At 42.7% G+C, this 12,507-nt stretch overlaps 1 protein-coding gene across 1 annotated transcript; it reads left to right on the top strand.

Moving 5' to 3' along the window:
- On the top strand, positions 1-10,509 carry LOC121018821 (vomeronasal type-1 receptor 2). The gene is made up of 2 exons (XM_040457851.1): positions 1-941; positions 9,707-10,509. The coding sequence occupies exons 1-2, from the start codon at positions 6-8 to the stop codon at positions 9,794-9,796; spliced, it is 1,026 nt and encodes a 341-aa protein (XP_040313785.1). The 5' UTR covers positions 1-5; the 3' UTR covers positions 9,797-10,509.
- Positions 10,510-12,507: the final 1,998 nt, after the last annotated feature.

Here is a 12,507-nt window from a genome sequence, read left to right as displayed (position 1 = left end):
AGGCTATGCAAAGCATTAATAATAGTGGCTCATGCAGGTGCTCTGGTAAGATACAAATCAAACTTGGTAAATCTCTCCACAAGAAAATACATTACAGACATGGATTTTTTGGAGGAATAACTGGACATGGAGATTTGGGGATTTCTGTTTCCGTGAAAAATGTAGCCCACAACTCATGTTTTTACAGAAAAGCTCTGCGTGTGCATTTTGATGTCAAATTCTTGGAAAATGACAGAATGGACTTCGGGGATTTGAAATTTGCAATGATCTTCCTGTTCCAGATAGTCGTTGGAGTTTGGGGAAATTTCTCGCTCTTATATCATTCTGTGACCCTTGCCTTCAGTGGATGCAAACCAAGGTCAACCGATTTAATTCTCAGGCACCTGACTGTAGCCAACTCCTTGGTCCTTCTCTCCAGAGGAATCCCAAGGACAATGGCAGCTTTTGGGTTAAGACATTTCCTCAATTGTTTTGGATGCAAACTTGTTTTATACGTTCACAGAGTGGCCAGGGGTGTGACCATTGGCACCATCTGTCTCCTGAGTGTCTTCCAGGCCATCGCCATCAGCCCCAGAAACTCCAGGTGGGTGGAACTTAAAGCCAAAGCCCTGAAGTACATCGGGTCCTTCAATACCCTCTGCTGGGTCCTCCACATGCTGGTAAATTTTATTTTTCCAGTGTTTGCGACTGGCAGATGGAGTAACAAAACAGTCACAACGATGTTCTGTCCTACTCCGCTTCACGACAAAGTCTCAGACTCCACGTATACAGCATTGATAGCCTTTCATGATGTTTTATGTTTGGGGCTCATGTCCTGGGCTAGCGGCTCAATGGTGTTCATCCTGAACAGGCACAGGCAGCGGGTCCAACACATTCATAGGACCAAGGCCTCCCCAAGATCCTCCCCCGAGACCAGAGCCATCCACACCATCCTTGTTCTGGTAAGCGCCTTTGTATCTTTGTACACCCTCTCCTTCGTGTTTTATGTTTATCTGGCTCTTTGTGATAATCCCAACTGGTGGGTGGTGACCACCTCTATACTAATCGCCACAGGATTCCCGACCGTCAGTCCCTTTGTTCTCATGAGCCGTAATCCCACTGTGTACAGGCTCTGCTCTTTCTGCCGTGGAAGAAAGACAGACTTCCCTGATCTCATCAGAAAAATATAAAATGGTTTGTCTGGGGCTGTGTTTAGTCATTGATGAAATCCTCTCACCCAAACCCTCAAGCACAATTATAAACCAGTGTCATCGTAGATAGACTGGTAAATAAGACAGACTGTGATTCTGTCCTAATAATAAGAAGTAAATGTTAGTAGTGGTAGTAAATAAAGTGTTCTGTACTTACTTACATAAGTGCAGTTCATCAAAAACTGCTGTGGAGAAATTCAGAGTCCGTGCAATGATAAAATAGTCGTGAAGGCATGTGAGATACTGAAAATGTTTTTGAGTGTCAGTTTCAATCTGATGTATTAAATTTTCCTAAAACTTAACTGGGCATGGAATTGTAAGGACAGTTCCCTAAAAAAGGAATTGCACGTGGGGTGATCCATCCAGAAGGAAGAGAGGCCTGGATGTTAATGCCAATGGCCGGGTGTGAAGCAGGAGAAATGTTACATTTCAGCTCTTGCAGAAATTAAAAGCCTTGTTTTAAATTTTGTCCCTCACCTCCTAAGGTAAATGGTGGTTTGAAACACAGTAGTGGCGGGGCGCCTGGGTGGCTCAGTCGGTTAAGCGGCAGACTTTGGCTCAGGTCATGATCTCGCGGTCCATGAGTTCGAGCCCCGTGTCGGGCTCTGTGCTGACAGCTTAGACCCTGGAGCCTGTTTCAGATTCTGTGTCTCCCTCTCTCTGACCCTCCCCTGTTCATGCGCTCTCTCTCTCTGTCTCAAAAATAAATAAGCGTTAAAAAAAATTAAAAAAAAAAAAAGAAACACAGTCGTGGTTATGGTGTAGATTAGCATATGAAAATGTTTTCAGGTAAACAGTGGAAGAATGAGCAATAGGGTCACTAAGAAGAGACAGAAAGATGTTAACGGCTGAAGTTTAAAAGAACAGCAGGTGGGAAGCAACAATTAAATCGAGATTTGGTACATGGGGAAAATAAAGGCATTTCTAGGGTCTGTAGAAGGAAGATTGCCCCGTAAAACCTTGATGCCAATTGGCTGTGTTGACAAGAAAAAGGTTTCAAGATGGACTCCTGAATTTTCAACCCGAGGAAACACATTTGTGGAGGAATTTTCTATTAAGCTTGAAGAAATAGAGGAGGCAAAAGATACGAGTCTGGTTAAGGATGAATTTTGTTTTTGAAATCACAAAGGGCATTAAAATACCTTCAAGGAAAAAACGGCTATGGTCTCAAACATGGGAAATATTGTAATGTAGCTATCTGTAATTATAAGCTGCAAAGTTTTAAAGTAAATGTTCTATTTTAAAATAATTTTAGGGGCGCCTGGGTGGCTCAGTCAGTTAAGCATCCAACTTTGGCTCAGGTCATGATCTCACGGTCCGTGAGTTGGAGGTCCGTGAGTTCGAGCCCCGCGTCAGGCTCTGTGCTGACAGCTTGGAACCTGGAGCCTGCTTCAGATTCTGTGTCTCCTTCTCTCTCTGATCCTCCCCCGTTCATGCTCTGTCTCTCTCTATCTCAAAAATAAATAAACGTTAAAAAAATTTTTTTAAACAATTTTACATTTGTAGGGGCTCGGCTGGCTTAAGTTGGTAGAGCGTGTGCCTCTTGATCTTGGGGTCGTGAGCTCAAGCCCCACGTTGGGCACAGAGCTTACTCTAAAAAAAAAAAAAAAAAAAAGTATTTATTTATTTATTTTCACTAAAAAAGTGTTTTAGGTTCATTTATTTTTGAAAGAGAGAGAGAGAGAGAGGGAGAGAACAGTGCCTGAGTGGGGGAGGGGCAGAGAGAGGGAGACAGAATCCAAAGCAGGCTCCAGGCTCTGAGCTGTCAGCACAGAACCCGATGCGGGGCTCGAATTCATGAACAATGAGATCATGACCCAAGACGAAGTCAGACACTTAACTGACTGAGCCACCCAGGGCCCCCCTAATTTATTTATTTATTTACTTTTAGATTTGCAGAAAAGTTGTGAAGATAATACAGAGATGTCTCAAATGCCTTCTATCCAGTCTCCTGTAATGTTACCATTGGATGTTACCGTGGTGCATTTGGTCTTTTTTCTCTTCCAAGGTCCAGTGTGGAATATCACAGTAGACTTTGTCATTGTGTCTCCCCAGTCTTCTCTATGACACTCTCTGAGTCTTTCCTTGGTTTTCAGGACCTTGACAGGTGTGAGAAATACTGGCAAGGCACTATTTTTTAATATATAGTTTATTTGTTTATTTTGAGAGGGAGAGGGAGGGCATGTGCGCATGAGCAGGGGAGGGGCAGAGAGAGAAGGAGAGAGAGAAAATCCTTTTTCTTTTTTTAAACATTTTTTAACATTTATTTATTTTTGAGAGACAGATTATGAGCAGGAGAGAGGCAGAGAAAGAGGGAGACACAGAATTTGAAGCAGGCTCCAGGCTCTGAGCTGTCAGCACAGAGCCCAATGCAAGGTTCCAACCCACGAAATGTGAGATCATGACCTGAGCCGAGGTTGGACACTTAACCGACTGAGCCACCCAGGCGCCCCAGGAGAGAGAGAATCCTAAGCAGACTGTGCACTATCAGCGTAGAGCCTAACTCAGGGCTTGAACTCATGGAGCCCTCACAAATGGTGAGATCATGACCTGAGCTGAAGTCAAGAATCAGATGCTTAACTGACAGGCACCCCATGAATCTATTGTTTTCTTTTTAGAATTTTTTAATTTTTAAAAATTAATTTTAATGTTTATTTATTTTTGAGAGAGAGAGAGAGAGAGAGAGCGAGAGAGAGCGAGCAGGGGAGGGGCAGAGAGAGAGCGAGACACAGAATCCGAAGCAGGCTCCAGGCTCCAGGCTGTCAGCACAGAGCCCAATGCGGGGCTCGAAACCATGAACCATGAGATCATGACCTGAGCCGAATTCGGGCACCTAACCAATTGAGCCACCCAGGCACCCCTCTGTTTTTTGTTTTTTAAATGGGGAGTATGTGGCTTGCAGATTTCAAAAATGGATATTTCTTTTTTTTTTTTTTCAACGTTTATTTATTTTTGGGACAGAGAGAGACAGAGCATGAACGGGGGAGGGGCAGAGAGAGAGGGAGACACAGAATCGGAAACAGGCTCCAGGCTCCGAGCCGTCAGCCCAGAGCCTGACTCGGGGCTCGAACTCACTGACCGCGAGATCGTGACCTGGCTGAAGTCGGACGCTTAACCGACTGCGCCACCCAGGCGCCCCTGAATGAAAAGATCCTTATATGTGGAACTGGAAATCACAAATCCCCATTCTAAAGCCTGTCAAATTTGCAATTAGGTGGCATTAAGTATACTCACATTTTTTTTTTTTTAATTTTTTTTCAACGTTTATTTATTTCTGGGACAGAGAGAGACAGAGCATGAACGGGGGAGGGGCAGAGAGAGAGGGAGACACAGAATCGGAAGCAGGCTCCAGGCTCTGAGCTGTCGGCCCAGAGCCCGACGCGGGGCTCGAACTCACGAACCGTGAGATCGTGACCTGGCTGAAGTCGGACGCTTAACCGACTGTGCCACCCAGGCGCCCCAACACATTTTTTAAAAAATTTTTTTAATGTTTATTTTTATTTTTGAGAGAGAGAGAGAGAAACAGAGAGTGCAAGCAGGGGAGGGGCAGAGAGGAAGGGAGACACAGAATCCCAAGCAGGCTCTAGGCTCTGAGCTGTCAGCACAGAGCCCAACGTGGGGCTTGAACTCACAAACAGTGAGATCATGACCTGGGCTAAAGTTGGCCGCTTAACTGACTGAGCCACCCAGGTGCGGAGACAACAGACCCAGAATAGCCAACGCAGTATGGAAGGAGAAGAACAAATTTGGAGGCCTGACACTACGTGGCTTCAAGACTTATAAAGCTGGAGTAATCAACACAAGGCTATGTCAGTGGAAGAACAACCTGGTAGAGGAATGCACGTATTGTGATGAGTACCCAGGGATGTATGGAAGTGTTGAATATTGTACACCTGAAGCTAACATAACACTGTATGTTAACTAACTGGAACTAAAATAAAAACTTAAAAAAGAATAGACCGATAGATCAATGGAACAGAATAGAGAACCCAGAAAGAGACCCCTCGTAAATGCAGTCAACTCATCTTTCACAATGAAGCAAAGAAAATACCAGTGGAGGAAAGATGGTCTTTTGAGCAAATGGTATTGAAAGAACTGGATATCTGCGTGAAGGAAAATGAATCTAGAAACTGACCTGACACCCTTCACAAAAACGAATTCAACAGGGCACCTGGGTGGTTCAGTTGGTTAAGCATCTGACTCTTGGTTTCAGCTCAGGTCATGATCTTACAGTTTGTGAGTTCGAGCCCCGTGTCCTGCTGGCTCCAAGCACTGACAGCTTGGAGGCTGCTTAGGATGCTCTCTCCCTCCCCCTCTGCCCCTCCCCTACTTGCTCTCTCTCTTTCTTTCTCAAAATAAATAAACAACAACAATAGCAAAACCAAAATTAACTCAAAATGGACACAGACCTAAATGTAGAGTGAAAAATAACAAAACTCTGCATACATAACTGGAGAAAACCTTGATAACCTTGGATATATAATGAATGCTTTTTAAGTAAAACACTAGAGACAATGCATGAATGAAATTATTTATTTATTAATATTTATTTATTTTTGGGAGAGCACAAGTGGGGGAGGGAGAGAGAGAGGGGAACAGAGGATCCAAAGCAGGCTCTGCACTGACAGTCTGACAGCAGCCAGCTCGAGGTGGGGCTCGAACTCACAAACTGTGAGATCATGACCTGAGCGGAAGACAGACGCTCAACCGACTGAGCTACCAAGGCACCCCAATTTATAAGCTAAACTTCATTAAAACTAAACACTTCTGGGGCACCTGGGTAGCTCATTCAGTTGAGTGTCTGACTCTTGGTTTTGGCTCAGGTCATGATCTCGAGGTTCATGAGGTCGAGCCCCACTTCAGGTTCTGTGTTGACAGCATAGAGACTGCTTGGGATTCTCGGTCTCTCTCTGTCTCTCTGCCCCGCCTCTGCTCTCTTTCTCTCAAAATAAATAAAAAAAAATTTAAAAACTAAGTATCTTGGGATATACTATGAGATACTCATAAATCACCTCATTTAATCTGGAAACTCCCATTTCTTCTCAGTTAAACCTTGCTTGTAGTTTGCTTTGGCTATTAATAAAGGATTCCTTCTCTGTTGGCCAGACATACTGGCTTTTGCAAGTGGAGGGTTTTTTTGTTTTGTTTTTTTTTAATGTATATTTGTTTTTGAGAAAGAGACAGAGCATGAGTGGCAGAGGGGCAGAGAGAGAGGGAGACACAGAATCCGAAGAAGGCTCCAGGCTCTGAGCTGTCAACATAGAGCCTGACATGGGGCTCCAACCCACAAACCGTGAGATCATGACCTGAGCTGGAGTCAGACGCTTAACCGACTGAGCCACCCAGGTGCCCCATCCCACAAGTGAAGGTTTTAATCAGGTCTTGGTCTTGTAAGTTTCCGTTGTATTCCACACTCATGTCAGAGACCTCCTCTTCTTTATCACTTCTCCTTTGCTGCAGAAAACAAAAACAAGAATTGTATAATTAATATAAGCTCTACTGTCCTAAAACTGTAAAATATAGCTCAGCACAAAGGATAAATGAAACAAAAACTTTCAAAGAAACACAAGACTCAGAAACAATAGCTGTTTTAGTTCTATCAATGTGTGTCTCCAGAGTGTGTTTATTAGACCAAAAAAAAAAAAAAAATCATCATCCAGAAATAGATGTATAAGTTTCAAGCAATTAAAAATATTTCTTTATTTTTGGGAATTCAAGCTGGTGCAGCCACTCTGGAAAACAGTATGGAGGTTCCTCAAAAAACTAAAAATAGAACTACCCTACGACCCAGCAATTGCACTACTAAGCATTTATCCACAGGATACAGGTGTGCTGTTTCAAAGGGACACATGCACCCCCATGTTTACAGCAGCACTATCAACAATAGCCAGAGTATGGAAAGAGCCCAAATGTCCATCGATGGATGAATGGATAAAGAAGGTGTGGCATATATATACAACGGAGTATTACTGGGCAATCAAAAAGAATGAAATCTTGCCATTTGCAATTATGTGGATGGAACTGGAGGGTGTTATGCTAAGTGAAATTAGTCAGAGAAAGACAAAAATCATACGGCTTCACTCATATGGGGACTTTAAGAGACAAAAAAGGTGAATATAAGGGAAAGAAAACAAAAATAATATAAAAACAGGGAGGGGGACAAAACAGAAGAGACATAAATATGGAGAACAAACTGAGGGTTACGAGAGGGGTTGTGGGAGGGGAATGGGCTAAATGGGTAAGGGGCACTAAGGAATCTACTCCTGAAATCATTGTTGCACTATATGCTAACAATTTGGATGTAAATTTTAAAAAATAAAAAATAAAATTAAAAAAATTCTTTATTTCAATGACAATGAAAAATTTCGACACCATCCCTTTTTAATATATTTAAAAATTTTTTAACTAATTTATTTTTTAAAGGTTTATTTATTTATTTGGAGAGGGAGAGAGTGCACAAGCAGGGGAAGGGCAGAGAGAAAGTGGGAGAGAGAGAGAATCCCAAGCAGGCTCTGAGCTCCACACTGGGCCTGATGTGGGGCTCAATCTCATGATAGTGAGGTCATGACCTCAGCCAAAATCAAAAGTTGGACGCTTAACCAACTAAGCCACATAGGCCCATATATATTTTTTAATTTTTGAAGAATATTTTATTTTTTATGTCATCTCTACCCCCAATGTGGGGCTGGAAGTCACGATCCCCAGATCAAGAATTGCATGCTCTACCAAGTGAGAGAAGCAGCCATTTTTAATCTTTAAAAATTTAACTATTAGTGTCTTTTATCTCTTTTTAATTGATCAATTCTGTATTGGTATCTTCTTAACTTTTTTCCAATACTTTACTCAGTTTCAAAACCTGTTACGAACATTATTTTAGGGTTGTCCTCTATAGTTGTATGCTCCACTTAGACAAATTCGAGGTCAGATAATTTGGGGTAATGCTCAGGTTCTACAATTACTGACAGTTTGCCAAGATATTCTTTTGAGTCATGAAGAATAATACCACTATTGCTCTCATAGATCATTTTTGTGATTTTATGGCTTAATTTATGAAAAGCTGTTAGAACGATATCTAGTACATAGTACATGTTCAAGAAGGATTGTTGTTTCCATTCTTGATATTAGAACCTGTAATTTCCAGGACACCTGACTGGCTCAGTTGGTAGAGTGTGTGACTCTTCAGCTCAGGGTTGTGAGTTCAAGCTCCATGTTGGGCGTGGAGCCTACTTTACAAGAAAAAAAAAAAGGGGGACGCCTGGGTGGCTCAGTTGGTTGAGTGTTCTGACTTCAGCTCAGGTCATGATCTTGCATCTGTGGGTTCCAGCCCTTGTTGGGCTCAGTGCTGACAGCTCAGAACCTGGAGCCTGCTTGAATTCTGTGTTTTCCTCTCTCTCTGCCTGTACCCCTGCTCACGCTGTCTCTCAAAAAATAAAATAAAACGTTAAAAAAAAAAAAAAGAACTTGTAATTTTCACAGTACCCTTTCAGTTCAAAGTCATCCATGATTCTTTGATCTCTTTGTTATTCAAAAGTGTGGCTCTTGGACCAGAAGTAGAAATGTGGAGGGGCACCTGGTTGCCTCAGTGGAGCATGTGACTCTTGATCTCAGTGTGCTGGGTTCAAGCCCCATATTGGGTGTAGAGATTACTTCTATAAAATTTTTAAAAATGTGGAAACTCAGGAACCACCCCAAAATTTGTGAATCAGAATATAAGTATTAACAAGGTCTCCAGTTCACTGTTATACATATAACATTGAAGAAGTACACTTCTAACTCCTCATGACTTTCTCACTTGAGAATCATACACACTTTTCATGCACTCAAAATGTATATGTCTGTGTTGTTGCCTTAATTTTATAGTTTATGTTTCATAAAAATATAGTATCTACAGTATTTCTGTGGATCTTATATCATCTTTCCTCAGAGTTAGAAACTATAATAGAGAGTAATACTAAGTTAAATTCTCTTTTTTGTTTTTAAGTTTGTTTATTTTTGAGAGGGAGAGAGAGAGAGTGCACACAAGGAAGGGGGGGAGAGAGAGAGAGAGAGAGAGAGAGAGAGAGAGAGAGAATCCCAAGCAGGCTCCACACCAGCAGGGCAGAGCCTGATGCAGGGCTCAAACCCACGAACCGTGAGATCATGAGCTGAGCCAAAGTTGGCCGCTTAACTGACTGAGCCATCCAGGCGCCCCTATTGTTGTCCGCCTCTTAAAGTCCAGTGTTTTTTTTTGTTTTGTTTTGTTTTGTTTTTTACTCACTAGTTTTTTACCTTTTTTTTTTTTTTTTAACTTATTAGTACTCAAAAGTGGAACTCAGGGTATAAAAATTTTAAATGTTCCTCTAACATACTAAAGATGCTGTCAGAAAACAGTATTTTGGGGAATCACTTTTGAGAACCTTCTACAACATCCTCTCTTCTCTCCTAAGCAAAATACTGGATTGGAAATTGGAGAATCCCCAGCAAGACTCATGAGGGTCATGTTTTGTTTTTGTTTGTTTGTTTCTTTGTTTTCTTAGAAACAGGACTTGCTGTCTCTAAGCCAGACCTGGTCATCTTTTTGGACCAAAAGCAGGAGCCCTGGAATGGGGAGAGAAAGGAGACGGTAGCCACACGCCCAGGTAGCTGGGCATGAATGAAGTGGATGATGGAGGTGAGGTCCAAGGACAGGGAGAAAGCCCCACCTTAAAATGTGGTTTGAGCAGCTTTGCTTCAGTAACATGATTTTTGAGAACACTAAGTTCATGTCTCTTGCTGTCACAGAGGGACATCTGCCCAACACTTATTGTGCTTGTATATATAGTTTTTTAAGGATTCTCCTTCAGCTCTAGAGTCTTTCATCACATCCACAGTGAGGACCAGGGTCTCCCTGGGGGCCATGAGAGATTGCATGATCTGGCTGCTCTTTGTTGCTCCTGGGTGTCTGGGGGAAGTCTGCATATTTCTGAGGAACACTGTGCTAAGCCTTGTCTTATGTCCTTTTTCTCTTTCATGTTGGAAGTGTGTGAAGCGATATCGAGATAATACATTTATGTTGTATTCAGAATTTTGATGGTTAGATTTTCTTATTCTTGTTTTGCAATTCCCTAACAACATGTTTCCTTGTTTTGTGGAAGGATCCCCAGCCTTAGAGGATTGCGCTTTAGGTTTTTACATATATATTAAGATTTGGGATCACAATGACCAATTTGGTATCCTTAAAGACAATGTGGGGATTAATTCAAATGTGCATCCGTCCTGTGTCTATTGCAAACAAAGCTATGTGTGTGTCTGCCTGTATAAGTATTATCCCTACTGTGTTCATGACTTATCTTGCTTATTTCTATTCTTGGTTAATGGTCAAAGGTTGCTTTATTTATCCTGTTTAGGTGAGTAGTCATGAAAATTGTCTTTTTTTTCCTTTAAATGTTTATTTTTTTTAATTTTAAAAATGTTTATTTATGTATTTATGTATTTATTTATGAGAGAGAGAGAGAGTGTGCAAGCAGGGGTGCGCAATGAGAGAGAGAGAGGGAGACTTCGAATCCAAAGTGGGCTCCAGGCTCTGAGCTATTAGCACAGAGCTTGCTTGACACAGGGCTTGAACTCACCAACCATGAGATCATGACCTGAGCCGAACTTGGATGCTTAACCAACTGAGCCACCCAAGTGCCCCAAATGTTTATTTAGTTTTGAGAGAGAGAGAGAGAGAGAGAACATGTATGTGAACAGGGGAGGGACTGAGGGAGGGGGAGAAAGAATCCCAAGCAAGCTCTGTGCTGTCAGCGCAGAGCCCGATGTCGGGCTCCATTCCCCTGAACCATGAGATCATGACCTGAGCTAAGAGTTGGACGCTTAACACACTGAGCCACCCAGGTGCCCGGAAACCCAATACCTGTTAAACAACCACTTCCTGGGGTGCCTGGGTGGCTCAGTTGTCTAAGCATTCAACTTTAGCTCAGGTCATGGTCTCATGGTTCCTGAGTTCAAGCCCCACATTGGGCTTTCTGCGGTCAGCACAGAGGCCCCTTCAGATCCTCTGTTCCCAGTCTCTCTCTGCCCCTCCTCTGCTCACACTCTCTTTCTTAAAATAAACATTAAAAAACCAACCAACCAACCAACCAACCAACCAAACAAACAAACAAACAAACAAAACAGTCACTTCTCCATTTCCCTCTACTCTAAGCCCCTGGCAAGAATCATTGTTATTTCCCTACCTATGAGGTTGACTACATACGATTATTCACATAAGTGGTTTCCTATGGCATTTGTGTGTTTTGCCTGACTTTAGTCATATGCTTGAATTCTTTCTCTTTAGTTTTCGCATATCTATTACAGGTCTTTTTTTTTAAGTGTTTTGCTTTATTTCGTTTTGAGAGAGGAAGCAGGGGAGGAGAGAGAGAGAGAGAGAGAGAGAGAGAGAGAGAGAGAGAATCCAAGCAGGCTCTGCACTGTCAGTACATGGAGCCTGATACGGAGCTGGGACTCATAAATCGCGAGACCAAGACCTGAACTGAAATCAAGAGTCGGTTGCTTAATCAACCAACTGAGCCACCAGGCGCCCCTCTATTACAGGTTTTTGATTGTGTTTACCATTAGGTTTATTTGTAACACACCCTACTCACACAGCAGTCTGTATTAGGTTGATGGTCACTCATGCTTGAACCATTCTAAATTAAAAAAAAATTTTGGGGGGGCGCCTGGGTGGCTCAGTGGGCTGAGCGTCCGACTTTGGCTCAGGTCATGATCTCACAGTTCATGAGTTCGAGCCCCGTGTCGGGCTCTGTGCTGACAGCTCGGAGCCTGGAGCCTGTTTCGGATTCTGTGTCTCCCTCTCTCTCTCTGCCCCTCCCCCGCTCATGCTCTGTCTCTGTCTCTCTCTTTCTCTGTCAAAAATAAATGAAAAATTAAAAAAAAAATAAAAATAAAAAATAAAGTTTTTTTTTTTAATATTTACTTATTTTTGAGAGAGAGAGACAGAGTGCGAGCAGTGAAGGGGCAGAGAGAGAGGGAGACAGAGAATCCAAAGCAGGCTCCAGGCTCTGAGCTGTCAGCACAGAGCCTGAAGTGGGGCTTGAACTCATGAACTGTGAGATCATGACCTGAGCCAAAGTCGGTCACTTAACCGACTGAGCCACCCAGGTGCCCCTCTAAATTTTTTTTTAATGTTTATTTTTTGAGAGACAGAGAGAGAGAGACAGAGCACGAGCAGGGGAGGGGCAGAGAGAGAGGGAGACACAGAATCCGAAGCAGGCTCCAGGCTCTGAGCTATCAGCACAGAGCCAGATGTGGGGCTTGAACTCACGAACTGTGAGATCATGACCTGAGCTGAAGTCGGACA

Source organism: Herpailurus yagouaroundi, unplaced genomic scaffold, assembly GCF_014898765.1.
Source record: "Herpailurus yagouaroundi ecotype Mexico unplaced genomic scaffold, PumYag 220, whole genome shotgun sequence".
NCBI classification, from domain to species: domain Eukaryota; kingdom Metazoa; phylum Chordata; class Mammalia; order Carnivora; family Felidae; genus Herpailurus; species Herpailurus yagouaroundi.
This window is presented reverse-complemented; position numbering and strand designations above follow the sequence as displayed.